Source organism: Drosophila ananassae, chromosome 3L (genome assembly GCF_017639315.1).
Source record: "Drosophila ananassae strain 14024-0371.13 chromosome 3L, ASM1763931v2, whole genome shotgun sequence".
Classification (NCBI taxonomy): domain Eukaryota; kingdom Metazoa; phylum Arthropoda; class Insecta; order Diptera; family Drosophilidae; genus Drosophila; species Drosophila ananassae.
The window spans coordinates 10,068,903-10,091,672 of NC_057929.1; the positions used below are offsets into that span (position 1 = coordinate 10,068,903).

The 22,770-nt window shown below is 43.6% G+C and overlaps 4 protein-coding genes across 14 annotated transcripts in view; 1 reads left to right on the forward strand and 3 right to left on the reverse strand.

The window, feature by feature from the left end:
- Window positions 1-12,610, reverse strand: part of LOC6494581 (MAP/microtubule affinity-regulating kinase 3) — a 28,185-nt gene extending 15,575 nt beyond the window's left edge. For 5 of the 10 annotated variants that reach the window (XM_032450530.2, XM_032450527.2, XM_032450529.2 and 2 more), the window contains exons 1-2: window positions 11,754-12,610; window positions 8,477-9,344 (exon numbers count right to left, since the gene is read on the reverse strand). In XM_032450530.2, the coding sequence (XP_032306421.1) occupies window positions 8,477-9,166 (690 nt within the window). In that variant the 5' untranslated portion in view covers window positions 9,167-9,344; window positions 11,754-12,610. Of the gene's footprint in view, window positions 1-474; window positions 2,635-3,553; window positions 5,187-6,659; window positions 6,912-8,476; window positions 9,345-11,753 lie in introns of those variants that run through there. The other 5 variants (XM_032450523.2, XM_032450522.2, XM_032450524.2 and 2 more) reach the window with 5 other exon arrangements.
- Window positions 9,353-11,021, reverse strand: LOC6494579 (meiotic recombination protein W68). Its single transcript, XM_032450534.2, has 2 exons — window positions 10,363-11,021; window positions 9,353-10,309 (listed from the first exon to the last, which is right to left on the reverse strand). The coding sequence occupies exons 1-2, from the start codon at window positions 10,724-10,726 to the stop codon at window positions 9,681-9,683; spliced, it is 993 nt and encodes a 330-aa protein (XP_032306425.1). The 5' UTR covers window positions 10,727-11,021; the 3' UTR covers window positions 9,353-9,680.
- Window positions 12,611-13,488: 878 nt separating the features above from the next.
- LOC6494577 (zinc-type alcohol dehydrogenase-like protein C1773.06c) lies at window positions 13,489-19,788 on the reverse strand. 2 transcript variants are annotated; one of them, XM_014907373.3, is made up of 3 exons: window positions 19,767-19,788; window positions 14,517-15,356; window positions 13,489-14,445 (listed from the first exon to the last, which is right to left on the reverse strand). In XM_014907373.3, exons 2-3 carry the CDS (start codon window positions 15,242-15,244, stop codon window positions 14,028-14,030), a joined length of 1,146 nt encoding a protein of 381 aa, XP_014762859.1. In that variant the 5' UTR covers window positions 15,245-15,356; window positions 19,767-19,788; the 3' UTR covers window positions 13,489-14,027. The 2 variants fall into 2 exon arrangements, with proteins under 2 accessions (XP_014762859.1, XP_001960069.1); XM_001960033.4 differs by lacking the exon at window positions 19,767-19,788 and adding an exon at window positions 16,572-16,826.
- Window positions 19,789-20,606: 818 nt separating this feature from the next.
- On the forward strand, window positions 20,607-22,712 carry LOC6496025 (cytochrome b5). Its single transcript, XM_001960034.4, has 2 exons — window positions 20,607-20,845; window positions 22,061-22,712. Exons 1-2 carry the CDS (start codon window positions 20,726-20,728, stop codon window positions 22,343-22,345), a joined length of 405 nt encoding a protein of 134 aa, XP_001960070.1. The 5' UTR covers window positions 20,607-20,725; the 3' UTR covers window positions 22,346-22,712.
- Window positions 22,713-22,770: the final 58 nt, after the last annotated feature.

Consider the following 22,770-nt stretch of genomic DNA (forward strand, 5'->3'; position numbering starts at 1 on the left):
GCTATACACACCACACACTCCCCAAAACGAGAGAGAGAGAGAGCGGCCCCCACACACACCTGTGTGCTGTGGTGCCAGGTGAGCAAGTATGCGAGTCTGCTCTCTCTCTCAGTTCTCTCTGTGTGTGTGTGTTGCACAAGCCCAGCTGAGATGCTAGCTCTCTCTCCGGCCGTGTGTCACGCTCCCCCGCTCCATCAAGCTCATTACGTTTTATGATTCATTTTGCTATTTTCCTTTGTTGCTTCTGCCTGCCTTCCCCCCTTGCCGCTTCTATTGTTATTACTCTTATTATTGTTGTTGTTGTTGCTTTAATTACTGTCTAAATAGTTACAATGCGGTCGGTGGAGATCTACTACAAGTATCTGAAATTCGTTCGCTGGTTCAGTGAGCAGAAACCGAAAAGCTCCACTGCACACACACACACACTCATTCACTCTCACTAACACTATGACAAGTCGAAAGCAAATGAACTACTTTTAGACAATTGAGCCGACTTTTATTCGCTGCTAGAAACAGTTAGGTTATATATCTCATATATATAATTCCCATGCATCTGTGTGAGTTTATTCTTTCTCTTTTTTTTTTGTTCACAATTTTTAAAATCACTTTTCGCGCAAATCCCGATTATTTTAAAAAAAAAAGGTGTTCCTTAACCGACGCTCTTATCTTATCGCAGGCACGCGGCTTTCGCAACTTTTCGCACTCGTTTTACGTGGGCCGAGAAGAAGGGGGGAGAGACCCGAAGAGTGTAAATTATAGCTCTATGGCTTTGTAACTGTGACGTAAACTACAACTACAACTGCACCAAGTAAGACAAGCTAGAGCTCAGCAGCCAAAAGCCAAACAGCCAAACAGCCAACAGCCACTTGGCCACACCGCAGCAGCACAAACTCAGCAACTCAGCAACTGGAACTGGAGTGCCGGAGAAGCAGCAGCACCAGGCAGCACGGCGGAATCACAATCGGTGACGACGGCGGCGGCTGCGACGTTGACGCTGACTGCGACTGAGCCAACGGCCTTAATACACCAACACACCACAAACACACACACACTCTCACCCTAGCCCCGATCGGTGGGCAGCTCTCTGTGTTAGTATTGGTGGGGGGCCACCGGAGTATCTGTGTGCTAGTGTGTGTGTTCTTCACAAAGAGGCAGCCCCGCTTGGAGCGCCTGATTTACGAGCGTGTAGGTGTGCACGTGCTTGGGTGTGTTGGTGGTTCGGTGGTTTGGAGAGCGAGCGAGCGAGGAGACCCACTGATATCACCTGAGCGTAACGCTGAGAAGAAACTGAAACTTAACTGTTTGCTGGAGGAGATTAGGGGAGTGCGCATGTGCGCAATACACCAGTTCCCAGGTTCCCAAGTTACGCAAAGGTGCTCTCTCCGATCTGGACTAGATTCTGGATTCTGGAGGCTGACAAAATCCAAGCTTCCTCGTAACCAGAGATAAGCCCTGATTACAGGATGTTTTTCAAAAAAGGTTAATGATCTGACATCTATTCTATTACGTGGCAGTTCTCTCCAATCTAGAGGCTTTCTACGTCAAAAGTTACGTATTCTCCTCATAACTAAAACTAGGAACTAAATCTCCCATTAAAATATATTATTTATAAAGATGCATGATCTGAAACAAGTATAATGACTGATCCTTCTTGGTAATCCTTTAAAAACCTACTTTCAGATCACAATTCTCAATTATCAGTATTTTTATTACTGGCTCTATTTAGTAAGTCGCTCAATTTAGTATCTAAAGTATCTAAGATAATCCAAATATCAGGGTCCTTATTGGTAATCCTCTTCTAATAACAGATCAGATTCTCTTCAGATCATAATCTTTAAATAGTATTATTTCCACTCCAGGCAGTTGTGTCGTGGGAAGGAGAACAAGTCTCTCTATGTAGGATCTAGAGGATAGTTTCCAGACATCCTCTTAAGCATAGATAGGAACTATTACAGGATGTTCTTCGAAAAGGTGAAAGATATGGATACTTTTTCCTTATAAACCTCCTATAAGATCTATTCTATTCCTGGCAGTTGTGTCATCGGCAGGAGAACAAGTCTGTCTACAAAATAGACTCGATCTAGTATCTTTTGAGATTATCTTGTTTATTTGCGAGTATTACTGGGGGGAACCTGTGTGTCCGGTCGGGAAAGTGTGAAACGATATAATGGAATTCGCAAACAAAATACAAGATCTGTGGGCAGAAGTGCTGCAGCAAGTGATGCAACAGGACCTGAGCTAATTATGCAATGCGATTAAGTTATAGTCTATATTGTAGGCTCTATAAATAGAAAACAATCTGCTGCCTCGTGTGCCTCTCAGATTGTATAATTCGGCTCACTTCCAGGCACCGGCACTGCCTGGCGAAGTGGACTTCAATTAACTACTCCGAGGTATTCTCGCATCCCATCCGCCCCAAACGGGTTGGCATTAATTGAGCTAATTGAATAACTTGCAGCTTAATCTACATTAAAGCTAAGCCACCGAGTTGTCAGTTGTCAGAGTTGTCAGTCAAGAGGCAAGCCTTTCGAGTCAAGTCCAGACACCAGACTAGCAATGAGGTCAACTACTCTGAACTTGTCCCCTGGCCCAGAAATCACAGCCCTGTCTGTTTGGTGGTAACAGGGGAGGGGACAGGATCATAGAGACGGTGGGATGTTAGTTCCGAGTGTGACTAGTAGGACTAGTACTAGGGACTAGTGGGGGAAACAAAAATCTGAAATAAAACAAAATCCTTCATCAAAACAATGTAAATGTCAATCGATAAACTATCGATTGTATGACAAACAGAAACAAAGAATGTAAATGTGAATCGATTATACATCGATTTTGCGCCAACAGAAAGAAACAATATAAATAATCGATAAATATAAGAATGTAAATTTTAATCGATATCCATAGATTGTATGAAAAACAGAAACAAACAATATGAATGACAATTGATAATCTATCGATTGTGCGATAAACAGAAACAAATAATATAGATCTCAATCGATAATATATCGATTATGCGACATACAGAAACATAGAAGGTAAATGTCAATCGATAATTTATCGATCGTGTGACAAACAGAATGAAAAAATATATATATTCGATAAATATATCGATTGCGTGACAAACAGAAACAAACAACGTAAATATCAATCTATAATCTATCGATTTAAATGACAATTTAAATGTCCATCGATAATCTATCGATTGAGCGATAAACAGAAACAGAAACCGATACCGAAACCAGAACGAAATAGTGATGGCGATTAGAAGTAATGAGTTTGTGGCAACAGTACGGGTGGCAGGTAGGAGGAGCGATGGAAACAGAACACTTGAGGAACAACAATTCGCAATATCCGCACCCAGAATGGAGATAGTGAGTGAGGGAGAGCTTTATGGCTCTTAAGGGGAAACCGAAATCACGAAAAACCCAAGAATAAAGTGGCAAGGTTAAGTGGTGTTTGGGTTCTAAAACTTCTACTCCCCCAAGTCCCCTAAAATCCTGCCTAATCTTAGGGTAGTACCCGCCCTAATACCCCTCCCATCCAATCCGATACATACCCTCGAGGCTTTGGCTTTCTCACTGGACGCGGCGGACTCCTTGGCCTTGGGCCTCTCCGCCTTGCTGGTGGCCACAATGGGCAGGCCGCCGTTCTCGATCATCGTCACCACGATCTTGTTGTTCCGACTGCTGACTGTGCCACCGCTGGCCGCTGCTCCTCCACTGGATGCCGCCGATGTGGCATTCCCCGACGCCAGGCTCTTCTGGTGGATGGCATTGGACAGGCGCTGCTTGCGCTCCGCCCGGGCCTCCTCCTTCTCCTTCTGCAGCTTGGCGAGTGTGGCGGGTGTGTGGCTCTTCGAGCGCTTGATGAACCTCATCAGCTGGCTCTTGACATTGGTGGCGGCACTGCCGGCGACATCGCCGCCTCCGCCGATCTCCTCCGCCTTGGAGGATCGCCTCGAAATCTGCGCCTTGCTGGGCACCTCCAGCCGGCGAAAGGCCCCATCCGCCATCCGCACGAAACAGCCCTCAGACATCTTGTGGAACGAATCCGAGGGTAACTTATGGTAGTCCCCATTCGGACTCCGGTAGTAGCAGTGATCCGTCCGATGGTAGCCATCTCCCACGATGTAGAACTCGTTCCTGGACTCCTTAGGAGCGGCACCGGCATCGGAGGAATCTGCGGCCAGGTCATCCGTCTTGGCACTGCGATCCACCGGCAACTGGAAGGCCATCAACTGGGTGGTGCTGCTGCTACTGCCCGCCACCCCCGCCGCTGCCTCCTCGGCGGTTACCGGCAGAGCACCACCACCACCAGTAGCCACCTGACCGGCTGGCTTCAGTTCACTGATCGTCACCGGTCGCCGCTCTGGATTCTTGCGCATTATGCTGCCATTGCGCAGAAGGGAGTCTCGCAACAGGGAGAGCTCGTCCTTGCGCAACGGCTGCACCACCAGTGTTGGGTAATGCTTCGAAGAGGTGGACTTGCGCGTCGAAGTGCGCCGGTTGCCAAATTGTGTGTTTGTGGCTAGTTGTGGCTCCTCTTTGTTGTTGTTGTTGTGGCTGCCACTGCTTGAGTGGGTCTGCCGGTGACTCGAAGTCTGGCCCATGATGGTGCTGCTTCTATTGGTGGTGGTTCGGGCTGTTTTGGGTGGGTGAGTGGGTGGTTCTCTGGTCTTTGGTCTCTGGCCTCTCTTGTGTATTTAGGGGGCGATGATGGCGATTATTATTGGACCGGCGGCTGCTGCTAGAGCGAGACTGTGACACATATTCCTTCCTCGTTTCTCGCCGCGACTCTCGTTCGTAAACATCGAGATAAAGATAGTATCTGATGGATGCGATGGCGATGTGGGGATTTCAAGAATCTTTAAATCCGAATCCCAGTCCCGAGCACAATTCACAATTTAGGGGCACTCACTATACACTAGCTTTGTTGTTTAATTCTATTAGAGCACAAAGAGGCAGCTTATTTTATTTATTTTTTTTCCTTTATTTATTTTTTATTATTTTTATTCACAGAGTAATAATAATTGCCTTTTTTTAGTTAGTCAGCTGGTTTAATGAGGCACTATGTGATTATCTAAAAACCACAAAAAAAAACTAGCAAACTGACTCATTGGTATTTTTATTATTTTTTTTATTGTTTATTTTTTTTCATTAAAATTATTCACATTCATTTAATTATTAAATTTTTTAGAGTTTTGTAATTTCACTTTTGAGAAATTAATTGGAGAGATTATTATTATTTTTTCTATCTTTTAATAAAAAGAAACCTGTTCTCTTTTCATTCTCTCAGTGCATCCCACTAATTTGAATTATAATCTCTGTTTTCTTCCCCTTATTTCTCTTCTCTTTTCTTTCTTTCTTTTCTATTTTTCTTTTTTTTGCAAACTTGTTGCTTACATGACGCACTGGAGACTAGGTGGGGTGGGGTGGGGTTCTGGCGACTGCTCGGCGGGTGGGTGGTTGGGTTGTAGATAGAAACAGACACTTGTCGCTCTCTTATCAGTTATCGCACTTTACACTTGTATGGCTGTGTGCGTGTTTGTGTGTGTGTGACGGAGACACTCGCGATAAGTTCCACATGCTCCACGTTCCAGCTTGGCTTCTGTGGAGAGTTTCTCTGTCGGTCTAACTGTCTCAGTGTTAGTGTGTGGATCGCAAGCCTTGGCACGCCCGTTGGGTACGAAGGCGAAAACGCAGATACAGATAGATGACCAACAACAACAATAACAACGTCAAGAGACAACGATGAAGCCCCACACGTTGCTGGGGAGGGAGGGAGAGAGAGATGGGGAGCAGAGCAAAAAAAAAAAGCAAAAGCTGTTTCTTGTGCTCCATCTCCCTCTCACTCTGGCAGCTAGGCTGTTGTTGCTGTTCTTCTTCTAGTTACCTCGTTTACGTTCTTTAAGCGTTACTTACACACACACTAACAAACACTATCGCGTACTAGGCTAACTGTTAGTGTGTGGGTGGGAATTTGTTCATTTTTTTCCATTTCATTCCGCTTTCATTCTTTCGCTTGCACCACCACTACTTGTTTTCTTTTTTTTTTTTTCGTACTTTATAATTAAATTAACTTATCACCCGCAATTGGCTCACTTTTCAATGTATCTGCGAGATGAAGTGGTATCTCAAATCTGGAACTGCAACACACTCACACAGATACACTTATACGCGGAACAACAAACACACACACACACACACACACACAAGCTCAGCTGGGCTTTGAAATTCATCCATAAATTAAAAAATAAATAAAGGAAAAGAAACACTATTTAATCGAATTTATTTTTAAATCGAGCAGACCAGAGACCCGATCCCGAGACCCAGCTGACACGTGCGTGTGTGTTTTGCGTTTAGAGACTGAAATTCCCGTGACCCCTGGACACCACCACCCCTTCCCCGCCCCCTTTGTGGCACACTCAATTGGGGCCTGCTTATTCTAAGCTGCGTACTCATGCCCTTGATTTCATTCTAAGCTCGCTGATCAGATTAGCTCGGAAGGCAGCCGAGATGCTCTTTATCTCGCGGATGTTGTAACTATTTCTGATTTGATTTGGGATTAAAATCACAATCTACTACGCTTCATAATCTCTCTTTTGTATTATATTTATTATTTTGACGTAATGGCTGTTATTCGCACAACAACCTCCCGCGTACCCTTGTGCGATAATAGGTGGTTCGGTTCGGTCGAGGCGATTTATGAAAAATTTCAAAAATTAAAGAAAGAAAGAGGAAAAAAAAAACAAATCCCGGAGTCAACTCATCGCTATGGCGATAACGATACAGCTATATAGCTACTGAGACACACGATATCGGTGGAGAGCGACGGATAATGACAACAACGCGCTGCGAACGCGACGGTGACCACACGAATGAAGTGGAACTTAATACTAAAACAAGCTTTTGATGGCCCCCGCCGCTGGCTTCCACTGTGGATGTTTTTTGTGGAAGGCAATTCTGTGGATGTGGCGAGGGAGCGAACGAGCGAGCTTGGCATTTTTTCTGCAACTACAAATGCCAGTGCCGATATATCGCCAAAGTTCTGCCTGGGAAGGTCGTCGTCGTTGTTGTTGTTGTTTCTCCACCGACACACCCTATAAACCGAATGCAGTCTCCAGTCTCCAGTCTGCAGCCGAAGGTAAAAAAAAATGCAGGTGAATCATAACAACAACCTGCTGAGAAACTTCAACCAGAGACCCACTCAAGAGCTTTTGGCAAAAGGGATCTCCGCAGAGAGAGTTCTGCCTGTAAGCTAAGCTTGAAGTCCACAAAAGATTAAAAGCGAAGAATGGCAAAAGGAATATGCAGAGCTTGGCAAAAAAATTAAGAAATCTACAAAAGCAAAGAGAGAGAGATAGAGACAAAGATGGGGAAACCCATTAGGAATGATGAATTAGATTTAGTTACAGTTATCATCCATCCAATAATAGAATTGATATAATAACTTTATAGTTTAATAATTTATAATTCCTGTTAACTATTTCCCCCTCTCCCACTACCATGATAAAATCCACAAAGACAGCTTGTTAAGCTCGAACACCCATACAGTGTTGGATAAAAGCACACACACTCTCTTGTAGGAATATTTAAAATCAAAACAGTTACATGTTTGTTTTGAGAGAAATCCCACGGATTTGGAAACAAAGAGAGAGGAAGAGTGAGAGAGAGAGGAGCCAGTACAGTGGGATTATCGATAATGGCTTAAATACTATATTTTTTATTTGTGAATGGACCAGAGCAGAGCAGACCAGCGTAGACTGTTCTATTGACTCACTGGATTTTGGAACATGTTGTGATTACTAATTAGCAAGTACTTTGGCTTCTCAATGGCTTTCCATTAGCAGGAAGGAGTGGATAACCACCCACTCCACCACCCACTATGCTAGTGGCTAATGGATTACTAAAACATGACCCCATTTCCCGAAAAGAAATTAAAAAACAATCAATTATTTTAATATTCTGAATTGCGAATTCCATGAGACAGATACTATATAACAGTATTCTAGTAAAACACATACATGGAAGATGATGGCGTATAAATACCTCTCCCTCTCCCACCCAACGAGTAACTGTAAAATATTTTGATTACGGGACATAAGGGTGAACCTCTATAACGCTTCGGATTAAAGTAATTCAAAGATTTATTAACAAATCAAGCTTAAAATTAATTATCTAATGCATTTCGAAGAAATAAATATTACTCATACGCCAGGTAAGCCGGATCACAGTACGTATGAGCAATAAATCGCAAAAAGTGACAATAATTAGCTTCGAAAAGTGACTAAAAATGAATCACCAAATCATTACAGCGGCTCACCCTATGGACACTATACAGAGGCAGTAATGACGACCCAAGCCATGGAGCTATAGAAATATATGACGACCGAATGCTGGACATGGTTCCCCCCAAGGGAGGGAATCGGAGACAAGGACGGGTTACAAGATTAGAGTCAGAAAACGGAGTAAGAACTCACCTTGGCGGAGGAGGTTCGCTGCTTGATGGCGGAGGGATGAGCCGAGTGGGTGCTAAGCACATTTTTGTTCACGGATGGCACCGCCACCCCACTGCCGGGGGCATGATGGTGGTGATGATTGATCGCCGACCCGCCGGTCACCGCCGAGGAGTTATTGCTCGAGAGCCTGGCCCCATCGGTGGTCATGTTGTTGGCCACATGATGGTGGTGCTGGTGGCTGTGCTGGTGCGAGTGGTTGGTATTGGTGTTGGCGGATGCCACCGACACGGGTGCCGGTGTCACAGATACTGAACCCGCTCCACCCGATCCCCCACCACCCGCCGACGCTCCGGAGTTGGCTGTGGGCGTGGCTGCAGTGCTACTATTGTTGGTGGCCGAGTTTGAGGACGTGGGATTGGCGACTGACGTTGTCGTGGGTGGCAGTGACACTATGTTGGCATTGGCTGAATCATGCTGTTGCTGCTGCTGGAGCTGCTGATCCTTGACTGAATGCGAGGATGTGCTGATCGAGTTGGTGGCGTAGGTGGCTGTTGTGCTGGAGACGGCGGCCAGTGGCGGTGCCGCAGTCGAGGTGGCACTCGACGCTGGCGCTGCCGGCGCGGCAACACCGGACGAAGTGCCATTGGAGACGCTGTCCGCCGTCAGGGCTTCAGGAACTGGCTGCAGTGTGGTTCTCATTGCTGTCGACATATTTCTAAATCCGATTCGCTCTCCAGATAACTTCTGTGCGATGGCTCAGTGCTGGTGTTGATTCACAACGATGGTGAGATTCGAGTATTTTCAAGTTAGGAGGAGTCTTTCGGGTTCCGCCACTCAAGATAAGTCAAATGCCCCAGGGGTTTCTACCATCTGTGGAGGTTCTTCACATCTGTAATGAAATAAGTAGAGTCAGTACAAGCTCAGAGTATTTGGAACAAAAGTATCTTAACTATATCTTCCCAATAATGGCCAATTAAAAGTCATTACAACTGATTACAGGAACTATCTGAGGGGATTGGAGTAACTACAGTGAGGGGAATAGTTCCACAAGTCGTGTATTTAGCCTTCTTAGACTTGGCAGGTGGTTCTTAATTACACTTATAACCAATTAGACAGATGTATTTGATCTCTAGAGTCTTAAAACTATTATTAACAATTATTAACTAATAACTTAAAATAATCACTCCACACACTCCTCTTTCAGCCATCTCTAGCCTTCCAGGTCCTAGAGAAACAACTTCCTTTTGATTTTGTTCGGAATATAGTCCTCTGAGAGGAAGCATATGACACTCTCGATTTCGGCCTTCAGCTGAACCTCCCGCAGCATGCGCAGTTCCTGGCGCACGCCCGCCTCCAGACCGCTGCGAGCGAGCAGGTCATTGATTTTTTTGTTGTCGCCGGTGCCCAGGGCAACGGCTCCACCGCCGAGGGCCGCTATCTCCGAGGGATGGAGGCCTATCCAACGCAGCGATGGGGTAGTGTATCCCCGGCTGGAGAAGCTCATTGCCTGGGAGCCGTGGCGGTAGACGAGCATTATCTCGATGCCGAAGGGATCGGCATCCACCAGAATGTAGGCCGGCAGGTGGTTCTCCTCCGTCAGGCGGTGCAGGATCCGCCGGGTGCAGCAGTCGGGGTATCCCTTGCCGGTTATCAGGATGAAGCGGCGGCCGAAGGTGGCGAAGATATTCCTGGACAGCAGGCTCTCGAAGACCGACTCCTTCTCCACTACAAGCACCAGCTCCGCCTGCGTCTCCATCCTCTCCACGTTCTCGGGATTCCAAGGCAGCGTCACAGCTCCTCCGTAGACACTGCAGTCCAGGACATCGCCGTTGGTCATCAGGAACTGGACGTCGCCTGGAAAGAGTAACCAGCTGTGAGTAGGTCCATCCATGGGGTGTCCAACTCACCTGCTACGAGGCCCTTAGAGGCCGCCAGGACTCCCAGGTGCATGGGAGAGGTGCTAAGCATCCGGCAGACATCCAGCCGAGCTCTGGCCATGCGGTTCTGGGACAGGAACAGCTCTGGGTCCCCGTAGTACAGCCCCCGGACGGTGTAGCTGCCGCCGTGCACCTGGAGGCTATGAGTGCGGGCCAGGAGGTAGACCAGCAGGCAGAAGGAGTGTCGGCTGCTGCGATGGTTGTACGAGACTCGTCGGTGGTCCCTAGTGGTGGGGGTGGTGTTGCGGGGTATCCTTAAGGAGGCATCGCCGTTTAGGAGGCTCCTTAGTAGCTCCACTACGAGTAGTTCTATTCGATTCGCGCACTCACTCATTGCTCACTTTTTTATTATTATTTTCTTAGTATTATTATTATTTTTAAACAAAACTGGGAACTTGGCCGGGTTGGTCACTTCTTAGTATACACTTTCCTATAACTTTTGAAGGAAAAAATTACAAAAATTATTAATAAAAATGACATAAACTAGTGCTTTATTGATCTGAATTAATTGGGCAGCCTGCCACGCCCCCTGTATAAGAAGGACTGTGGGAGGCACACGCCCACCGACCTACGCACTCCACAACATCCATAAATACGTAAGCAAAAGTGGAAAAGTAGCTGCCGTGGGAACTTACACACCAAAATAAGTGGAGAGTTCGCGCATACTTGGTTCTTCGTAATAATAATAAAAAAAAATAAGAAAGAAAGAATTTAAAAGTATGAGAAGAAGAGGAGGTGGAAAATTAAAAGATTATCACGTAAATGGTTGCGTGGAAACATTTCGAGGGGGGTTATAAATAATTTCGGAAAGGAGCTTGCTGGCTAAAAATACAAACTACGCGCAACCAAAAAAAATTCCCTTTCCGCGAAGAAAAAAAACAACTGTTTCTTATTTTTTTTTGTTAAAAAATTGAGACACAACCACCGAATCACTCGCGGAGATAGTTTTTTTAAATAAAAAAGAAAATATTAAAAAAGAGAGCGGGCGGTAGGGCGGACGGGAGAGGGAGACACAATTGTTCCATAAATTTATGTGAATTTTTTTTATTTTACTTATTATTTTTTGTATGTGCAGAAAATTGTACTCGTTATTACAGAGCACACGCACACAGAGTTAACTTTTATTTTATTTTGTCTTGGGTGGGTCGGGTTGTGGGTGGAGGGACAGGGTAGCGGGGGCGCTCTCTAGCTTTGTCTCTCTTTCGCTCTCTCGCTCGCGGGCGCTCTCCTCTCTCTGGAAAGAGAGGCGCAGACACCAACGCCAACGAATGGCCCAACGAAGGAAAACTAACGAACGAAATGAAACGAAACGAAATGGCAGCCCCTTAAAGTATTGATTTGCTGACTCTTCTTATACTTACCAATAAAATTCAATTTCCGATCGGGCCAAAAAGGCGTACATATGTATGTAATGTGGCTGCTCCTACTCCCTGCACTCCCGCTCGCCGCCTCCTTTTCTTTCCCAATAAGAAGAGTAAACAGCCTAGGCTAGTAGCTGGGGGCTGGCTACCGCATCGATGTAACGCATTATTATTTAATTCCTCGCTGCTGCTGCCTGCCTGCCGCTGTTTTTTCACGATTTTCTTCTTCGAGAGTTGGAGAGGAAAGGCTTTTACCGACTTTTACCGAACGACACACACACACAACGAAGCGCAAATGCAATACATATCTTTCTCACTCGTTCACTCGCCAGCTCGCTAAACTAGCTCGCTCTCGCTTCCTCTGGTTTTCAATAAGATTTTTCTTTTACTTTTTTTTTTTCTTTTCTTTTATTTAACGCTTGTTTTTAAATTGTTATCGCGATGCTCAAATAGGGCCAAGCGATTTTCTTTACACCAGATACTGCGATTACGAGTCCCGACCCACTCACACTGCACACAATGGCCCCAACAGTCTTGTTGGCAACAAAATTTTGCGCTGCTGCTGCTGGTGCTGCGGCTGCTACTGCTCTCTTGTGTGAAAAGCTATGTATCCGCGATGGGGTAACTTGATATTGATATTTGGCTGGGCTGGACGACCACTTAACGACCATGCAATACCGCTGGCGGGGCACCGAAATTGTCGTTCACCGATAAACCGTATCCCCAAAACACTTGGCAAACAGTTATTAATATTTTCCTATTTCCACTTCCACTTTGGCAGCAACATATGTATGTACGTCTCGGTCCAAAAAAATTACGGCAAGTGTTGCCAGTTTCTCCATTTTATTTGCCCACAACGAATATGGTAGTATCTTTTTTTTGCCAAAACAAATATATTTTATCTTTGGTCACACTAGGATTGTCAAACATGTCGAGGCTGCGAGAGAGTGAGATGTTCGATACTCCTCACTCCACAACACACAACATGTTGCAACCTGGAAACACCAATAACAATTAAATTTGAATATTAAATAAATATGCCGCCTTTTATGTTTTATGTAAAAAATTATGTAAAAATATTAAGAAATTGCCAGTTTCTTAATATTTTATGCCCACCAATTATATGGTAGTATCCTTTTTCACCAAAATATGAGTATTTAATTTCTGGTCACACCAAGGTACTTGTTGATTGCAACGTGGCAACGCCATGGAATTTAAATCGAGGTTATCGGTTTAGGGGGTTTCCCCTTTTAATAAGGACGAAAAAACCATTACTGAGTACGCTTTGTAACACAATTTTGAAATTGAAAGGTAATCGAAAACATTAGCTTTGTTTATTTGAAAGTAGTTTCTAATTGATATGTTGTTTGACAGGATAAAATGTTTCAGACTGATGATTGGTAATGTGGCGGCTAATCCCGCGTTTCTGTTCTTCGAAATATTTGTATAAAACGTAAAACCCTTTGTTTAGGCAACTGATTTAATTTATTTTATAATAAGTAACCATATCCTTAGGAAAGATATTTGGAATTTCAAATTAAAATTCGATTAAGTGATTGGAACTGCCAACTTGGTTTCTGTTGGTGACCAGTGCTGCCACGAACCGCCAACTATGAAGTGCTGCCATTTTTTCAAAGATTTGAAAAATAAGTTTTTGAAAAGACACAATTCGTGACTCTTTTAGAATATATTTTGCAATATTCCTAATCCTTATATCCTTAGCAACCCCGATGCATTGATAGTTTATGGCTTTTATTTATGATTAAGAGTAGAATATAATGTTGGGTACGTAATGAGTACAAACATCAAGCAATTGAATCAAACATTTTGCATCGCATGCGTAACAATTTTGTATATAGTATGTATAACATTTATTTTTTAATCCGAATCTGCTCATGGGCTTGTACGAAATCTTAAATCATTGAATAAGCATTGACCGGCTAATATGTTGGATGTGGATGTGGGGTGGATGGGTGCTTCTGGCTTTGCTTAAAAATTATAAATAAATCACAATCTATATGTACATAATACTAAAAATGCTTAAAACTCTAAATTAATGAAACGAGAGGGACGCCCTCCAAACTAAAGGATACAAAACAAAGACCGGCTACAAAATAAGCACAATTGAATCCGCTTCGAGAGTGTTGCAGGTTGCAGTGTCTTGTGGTGGTAACTAACATATATCCGTACTGAATGAGTTAATGCCTGGGACTGGAACTGGGACTGGGAGCCATCTCCTCCTCCTCCTCCTTCGGCCCTGTGATGTGATTAGCCCTACTCTATGTCGTGGAAGCGGAGGATGGCGCGTCCGGGTATCTCGGAGTTGCACAGCTTCTGGATCACCTCGGCGGCCTGTTCGCAGGGGAACACGGAGTGTGGTGGCGGCTCGATCTTCTTGTTGGCCACCAGCTCCACCAGTTCCGCCAGCTGCTCGGCGGTGCCATTGGAGATCGGGATGATGTCCTGCTGGTATTCGCTGGACAGTCGCGAGAATTTGGGCAGCAGCTTCTCGGCCACCTCGTCACTGATCAGGACCACGCCACCCTTCGAGAGGCAGTGCATCGAGCGGTGCAGACTCCTGGAGGTTGTGCCAAAGTCAATCACCACGTCCACGGCTCCGCCACACACATCCTTGGTGCGCTCGATCAGTTGCGGCTCATAGAGGCATTCGTTCCACTGAACCACACTGACACTGCAAGAAATAAGATGGTTATAACTGGTATTCCATAACTCCTCCAGAACCCTTCTTTTTCAGATACTCACTTCTTAATCTCCGTGGCCAGACGGAAGCCCTCGTCCCTGAGACTGGCCACTGTGATGTCCACATTGTCGGCTCCGGTGGAGGCAAAGTGATAGGAGGCGATGCGCACCGCCCAGAGGGCCAGGCCACCGGTGCCCACGATGAGGATCTTGCACTTCCGCTGCGGCTCTGTGGCGGCCCGCTGGCTCAGGATCTGTGTGACCACCGCCTGGGCCTTGAACACGGCGTTCATGGCCAGGAGGGCGCCCGTCGGCAGCATGGCGGCCACCTCCATGGGCAGGCTGTCGGGTATGGGCACCACATGCTTCAGATCCGGAACCACCAAGAGCTCGGCATAGCCGGCGGGTGTCTCATCGAACGGGTAGACGATCACCCGCTGTCCAATGCGCAGGCCCCGGTTGTTGGCCTCGGTGATCTCCGAGCCGAGGGACTCGATGACGCCGGCCACCTCGAAGCCGGGGAAGAAGGAGCCCTCCCGGATGCCCTGGTGGGCGGGCGAGGAGATCGAGTTGATCGAGGGGCAGTAGTCGCTCAGTTCGGAGGACACCGACGACATGCTGGTTATCGAATTGGAGCGATCCCGGCGACGGTAGCAGGCACCGGCGCACACAATCCGGATGCGGGCGCCCAGCGCCGGCGTGTCCTCGATGGGGACGAAGAAGTTGAAGACGCAGTTCTTGGCACCCGGTCCGGGCGACTCAATTGACACTTGACGGCACAGTTTGTTCATGTTGTGTGTGTTGCTGTTGTTGTGGGCGTGGGCGTGGTGATCAGGATCCGTCGGCGGCAGAGCGGAGGTCAGGGACAATGAGTTCAACGACAACGAGGTATCTGTTGTTCCACTGCAATCCCACAAAGAAATGGTATAGATACTAGTTAGAAACATTCTATATTTCAGACTAAAAATATTTTATTTTTATATATGAAAAGGGGTAATGAACTTTTGGGGTTATATTTTCCAAAGAATTAAAAAAGATATATACAATATTTAAATACTATATATTTGAAGGGGTTATCCTGGGGGTTATTGTTTTCAAAACTATTGCATAAAATAGTAAAAAGTGTCAGGAATTTTGTCAAAAAACTTTTGTCAAAAAAAGTTTGTAGTTGAAATATATATTAATATTCAATAAACGAACATTATAAATATATAATTGAAAAAATTCACAAAAATTCGCTTTATTTACTTCCAGACTAGGATAAGCCTTAAAAATATATTTTTAATATATATAGTTTAGTTTTAGTATATATCTTTTTAGTGACTTCTTCCATTTTGTTGTGGTTTATTATTTATTTTAATCTAAAACTCAAATAAATAATATAAAAAACATTACTCAACACAATAGAGTGTTTCTCCAACCCCACTCCCAAAGCCCCTACGCAATTGACTTCCGAGAACCTATTGCGTACTTTTTCAATATTTTCAATGCCAAAAAATAAAAAAAAAAACCTGATATGCCTGTTGTAATGCCGATTCTCTGGCCGATTTTCCTATATACAAACACTGTAAGTGATTATCTTTGATTTCAATGCCAACCAGCACTCGCCGCCCGCATGTAAATATTAATTTAGCAGCTTTTTTATTTCTAAGTGATGTAATTGCAAAGTGTGTGGAATTGTGATACCCTAACAATTGTTCTGAAAGGTCAGCAGGTATGCACATATATTGATTTTCATTAATAAATATGCCTCTGATTTATTGGCAGGTGGACACAGCAATTGCGATATGCGATACGGGTCCTTTCACTTCAATGAGCTGGCAGAGTTTCAATTAAAAGATAAGACAGTTTATGGGTCATATAGGAAGTAGATAAAAAAGTGATATTGATTTCGGTCTGGTCTAGTGTCTGGCGGGTTAATTAGTGGTTATTGTGTGTAGGTGACTATGGCACTTTATCGGAGTTCACTTCACTTGCACTTTTGGGCAATAAATTGAAACAAATTCACGAAAATAGGCTTATTTTTGGACCTCCAGTTTATGGGCCTCAGAATTGGATCAACTTTGGCGGATCAACTTGATTACTTTCCATCCCAATTACTTTCAATCCATAATTTACCTTATTGAACTGAAATTTATTTGTTGACTGCAGATATCGACCGGCATTGTGTCTTTCTGTGTTTTAGTTTCTTTTCTTGAATGAATCTCTTGTTTTTTTCACTTTTTCTTTCAATGGCACTAGCTTTTCTTGACACTTTTCTTTCAAACTTTTAACTTTTAACAAAAGCAGATCTTTCTTTTCGCTGCACACGTCTTGGCCAGCGCACTTCCAAAGAACATCTGAGCCCGCTAACGCCGATGCGCCAGCTAAAAAGCAAAAAAGCCGGCCGAGCGAATGGAACACACACACAGATACTCACTAACACACTCACAGTAGGGGTATACACGGCACGCACGGAATGCGTGAAACATTTGAAGAGTGCCGGGGATAAATACATGTGTGTGTGTGTGTGTGAGTGTATCTGAGAGTGGGTTGCATGGCCGAATATTATTCGCATCTATAGAATGCATTTCCATATTTCATATTTATTTATAGGATTTCTAATTAAAATTATTACATAGCGATTGGAGGAGTTTTTTTTTCGGGCAGTGTAGTAGAAGGGGATTGTTTATCTTTTGTTTACAAATTCGAATTAAGACTGGGGACGCAGTAGCCCGGAGAGAATAACAAACAGAAAGCCCAGTCATTTGGCGATCATAACAAATTAATAAAATAAAAAACAACAAATGCATTTGGCCAACGCGTGCGACAGATTTATGGCCAAAACAAAGTTCGAGAGCCCAGAGCTGGTCAAAAAAAGGTGGAAATCACCTCGTTTGGGTTGCCAGGCGGCCGTCAAATTATTATTTTGTTTTTTATAGAACTTTCGATGACAGAATTTTCTTTTCTAACAATTCTGGGAAGAGTGGATGGGGGCCAGGAGGATGCCCCATTAGTCACGTCACCTACTCGGAGCTTCATGGGGCATCACTATCATATTAATGGAATCCCGCTAGGAAAGTCTTATCTCTCATTGAGGTTTTCCAATTGAAACAAATAAATAAATAAACAAAATAAACAAATAACTTATAGAGATACATTTGTATCTGTTTAAAAATAAAAGTATCTGTAAGATGGTTTTTTTCCATTTAAATATCATTACAGATAGTTTTCCATTTATTTACTTAACATACTTATATGACTTTGTGAATTAATGCATTTTTGCACTGTCTCTCTCTGAGTATCTGTATCTGTATCTATCCGTTTGCTTTTGTTTTTGTTTGCGAAGCCAGAACGGTGGATGTTTGAGTGCCAATAGGGGGGTTAGGGGGAGCAGGGCAGGGGCAGGGGCAGGGCCAGGGGCAGGGGCAGGGGCTGGGGGTTGAGCAAGCAAAACAAAACCAAAGCCATGTACACGTGCTCGGTGCGTGATTATCACGCACTGGCCTCCTGGGACCGGAGAACCGGACAACCGGAGAACTGGAGAGAAGAAGAGAGCGAGCGCACAGCTGACTGCTTGCTGTAAGCTTCCCCCTCAGATACAGATACTTTTCGGGCAGCTCTCAGATACTTCTCTGCTGGAGAATAAAAAAAAAAATGCATAAAATGGAACGCGGAGATAGAAATGGACTTGCAGCTTCTTTGTGCGTGATGCCGTGTTGTTGTTGTTATTGTTGTTCTTTGTTTTTCTCACATAAAAAAAATATGTAAATAACGAGCGGCTATAAATATGTTTTATTTTTTACGCAGTTACATTTGCTTTTGCATCCTGAAATGCCAAAAATATGTCTTTATTCGTGGGTTCAAGGCTTGACCTCAAAAAGGCCACAATCATAATGTAAAATATCTATTAAAAAGAATTGGATTAGCCCTCGTTCTGACATCATTTCTTAAAAAAAAGAATGGTCTTTCTCCCTTAAGATAAGATTTCCAGCACTCTAGGCGGGAAAATAAAACAAAATCTAGATCCAGATCTGGAGGAGCTCAAATATTATACTAGGGACTATATATTTTATCAGATAATAATGTTTCTTAAAAGATAAGATACAAAAGACCAACATCTGGCAAAAAGGGAAAGTGCCATAAACATAAAAATAAAAAGAATATTTAAGAAAACATTTATATCTTCAATTAAAGACTGACCAATTAAAGACAGTTGGTCGGATCTCCTCATGCGATCAAAAGATCAGATCAGCGAGTGAACAACAAAATATTTACTGAATTATTTATTTATTTATTTGCTGGGGACTCTGGACATGGGGAATTGAAAACACTTGGCCAAGCGTTGGCCAATTCCACTCAATTGTATTTAATGATGAAATCAATCAAGTTCTAATGATTAATTGCCAATGCAAATGACCCTGGCTGTCGCGCCAAAAAAATGTGGATCAATGATGGGATTCTGTAATGTCACCGATTATGCAGGAATCAGGTATTATATTAAATTTTATTGCAATCGGTGCTGAACTCTCGTTATTGGAAAAGGTATACCTGGCTATTTTTAGTCCCTTTGTGCATGAAAGCGATCGCAATCGAGATCTGTTTTTGTTTCTGCTACACGATTCTTATATTTCTTCACCTCCACACTTGTGTGATACTAATTTACAATCCTTGATTGTGCTTCAAAATAAATATAATATGTGTAGCGTGTTAGAAGGGTAAATATGGCAATAAACTCATTTGCGTCACGCCCTCAATATATATATAATTTCCTTTCCTTGCCAGGACATTCGTACAGTCATCAATCAAATTTTTTTTGCCTACCCCAAGTTTTGGCATCATTTTCCAAATGCGTGTTCCAGATACTCTTCAAGTAAGCCTATTAGTTGGCGTATAATCTTATTTTCGAGAGCACTATGTTATGGTCAACTAAAAATCTCCAGGTGCTGATAAGGAACAGGGGCTCCCACGTTTTCATACTTGAGAAGACACAAACAAACTCATTGATTTATGGGCCACTCCACTAAGGTTTTTAAATGGCCCCCATAGAGTTGTTTACTTTCGGGGCATGGGTCCAAATCATGATTAAAAAACAGGAACAGGAGCTGGCTACTGAAATCATTAAAACATGTATGTATCCTGGCAGACGCCCTTGTTTGGATACAAGGATTTCAATTACGCAGCAGCAAGGTGGGCACAAAGAAGGTCCCTGGCCCCCTTCTCGATAAAAAAAGGAAGTTCTGGAGACCGTCTACAGAAAATGCTAACCCGCACGTACACACTGTGCCGCTCCAGGAAGCGAATTGCGTAATAAGGATCCATTTCGCCACTTACCTCGTAAAAAAGTTAAAAGCGCAGCGTCTTAAAACACTCCCGCTGTTGTTTACAAAATATCTTTTTTATTGTTAACTTTATTGTTTTATTTTTTAAACGCCTAGGCAGCGTTGTTAAATGTTTTCTTAGTTTTTTGCGATGCCAGTCGACTGTTTTAATTTTAAGGAGCACCGCAGCCGCACGGCGTACAGCAGGATACGTTTGACTTTGAAGTCTCCTTTGCCAAATATGAAATAGACAGGGTCTAAGTGTAAATATAAGGTCTGAGTTTGCGCAGTGTCGGTTGCTCCCAATGAAGTATTAAGGGTTTATGGTTTAGTTCAGACGGAACTGGTTCTTATTTTATTGTTAAAACATATTTAGTTAATCTTTCTGTTAGAATAGGTTTTCATTTTCAGATTTCCGTTTCTTCAAAAACAAAATAAAACCCAAAAAGTATGCTGCATATTGTGAAACATATATTGCTTATCCATTAGATACTATTTTGAGATAAATAAAACTATGTTTATAATTATAAAAATTGGTCAAAAAGTGTAAATTTTTAATATGTTTCAAGTTTTTTAATTGAAATATATTATTATCTTCTATAATATAAAAAAAATGAGGTCTAATATACATTTCAAAATGGCGCTCTAAATTTTGTGTGTTTAGTATCCAAGCAGTGTTGGAAAGTTTTTTCCAAAAATATTTTCGCTTTTTAGATTGTGTTTGAAAACTTTGATTTGTGAGTTTCTTGTTCGAATATTTTAAACAAAACTTGATTTTTTAAGAAAAGATAAATAAATAATAAAAATAGCAATAGTTTGTCTATTTAGGGCAGGGCGTCTAAGCGCCCACGATATTGACTTTCCCACATTTGGTCACACTATCCGCAACTAATGTTTCATTCGCCCAATCAAAAGTTAGTTTTTTAAACGCGCAGTAGAAATCAACAAGTGATCACCAACCAACCAATAACCATGTCCAGCGAAGGAACAAAGACTTTCACCCGCGCAGAGGTCGCCAAGCACAACACAAACAAGGACACCTGGCTGCTCATCCACAACAACGTCTACGATGTGACGGCTTTTCTGAACGAGGTGAGAGTGTGTTGGAGGCGCAGAAAATGCGTACACGTTGGAATTAGGGGCACGGCGGACATTTCCAGGTCGCCGTCGAATGTTATCTCCATACCACACCACAGCCAATGAGCTAACAACAGCTGTCTTAGTGTTAGAGTAGACCCAAGGCGCACGTACACATGAAGAAGTATGAATTTCTCTACCGAAGTGCAGCTGAATAGAGACTGTAATTAGAGCTGTACTTTGACCCGCCGACACTCACTGGCACTGGCTGACCCCGTGCCCGGATTTCTCGTTTCGCTGCGTGGAAGCTTCCAGCAGCAGCAGCAACAGCAACAGTACAAGCCCCACTTATTGACGAAACCCCCGTCGATCACATTTTGTAATCGCCTGTCGTGGCGAAACTATCAATTTGCATTCGTGTGCTCCGGGTCAAGTTTTAAGCAAAATCGGAGTGACTTGTCTGCATTTGCATCTCATTAGTTAGGCTGCCGCAGCCGGCGGCAAGGGCGGCTAGAGAATCTTGTGCAAGTGCCTCGCCAACCGGCGAAATTCCCATGGAGTACTCCAAAGACTGGCGCAATAACGCCTCCGTAGCACTAATGGCCTTGCTATCTGTGGAATCTAATGCTCTTGTTAAGATAAGCTCAAAAAAGTTGGTACTAACGATGACACTGCACTTTGTGTGCCTTGAAATCGGAATAGTGAGGGTGACCAAGCGATTCCATTCCAAAGTTTAAGTCCGACTATCGGAAGAACCGATCCAATCCGATCCAACCCAACCCGATCATGTTTAAAACATACGGATAACACCTTTCTCAAAAGGGTATTCCAAATTTTCAGAATATACATCACTGGACTTACGTCATGAGAATTATACTTCCAGATTTCAGAAGAGATCAACAAGTTCCTGTTGGTCAGTCGGAGTTAAGGGGCACTTTTTATGTTCTGTTTATCTCTTTAAACTGTCATAATTACTTTCAAGATTGCAGCTATCATCATTAGTGATGATTCAGTAATAGACTTTATGAAATTCAAAGCAATGTTAGCCTTATCACTTGCGATTATTCGTTTTGAAGAGTCGATTATCATATTCAAAGACTTCTAAGTTCCCTTTCCAGAATTCCAATTCCCTTTCAGGGTCAGACATGGATTAGCATACAAAAAAAAATCAATTGTCCAGTAATTTATGCGAATTTATAACTAATCTGCTTCCAATTCTCATCCACACAGCATCCCGGTGGCGAGGAAGTGCTCATCGAGCAGGCCGGCAAGGATGCCACAGAGAACTTCGAGGATGTTGGCCACAGCAACGACGCCCGGGACATGATGAAGAAGTACAAGATCGGTGAGCTGGTGGAGAGCGAACGCACCAGCGTCGCCCAGAAGTCGGAGCCCACCTGGAGCACGGAGACGCAGAACGAGGAGAGCTCGGTGAAGTCCTGGCTGCTGCCCCTGGTCCTGTGTCTGGTGGCCACGCTATTCTACAAGTTCTTCTTTGGCGGTGCCAAGCAGTAGTAGTCCCCCAATCCCAACGGTGCCCATCGGAGGCCCTCCGATCGCGATGCGGAGCAACCAATTAGTTAATCCACGAACGCTCAAAGTCAAATAAGGATGGGGAGAGGCAGCGGATCGGGGCCATATTTAATAGTAGAATTTGTGCTAAGTTTTAAAGTTACCTTTGGCATTTTTTTGTACACAACCTTTACATATGTATTCAATTCCTTCAGACGGCGGGGCTAGAGTTCTGTTTTCCAATTGATATTTCAACTTTTGAGGCATGAAACGAAACGACAGCAGAGCGTTTTCAAACACATGTATGTACATTAAACGTATTCCAGAAAGAAAAACACAAAAAAACTCCAAAAAGTCATTTAAATTCAGAGTGCTTAGTTTTGTTATTTCATTTAAACGATTCCGGCATTAATACTGTTCTCCTCACT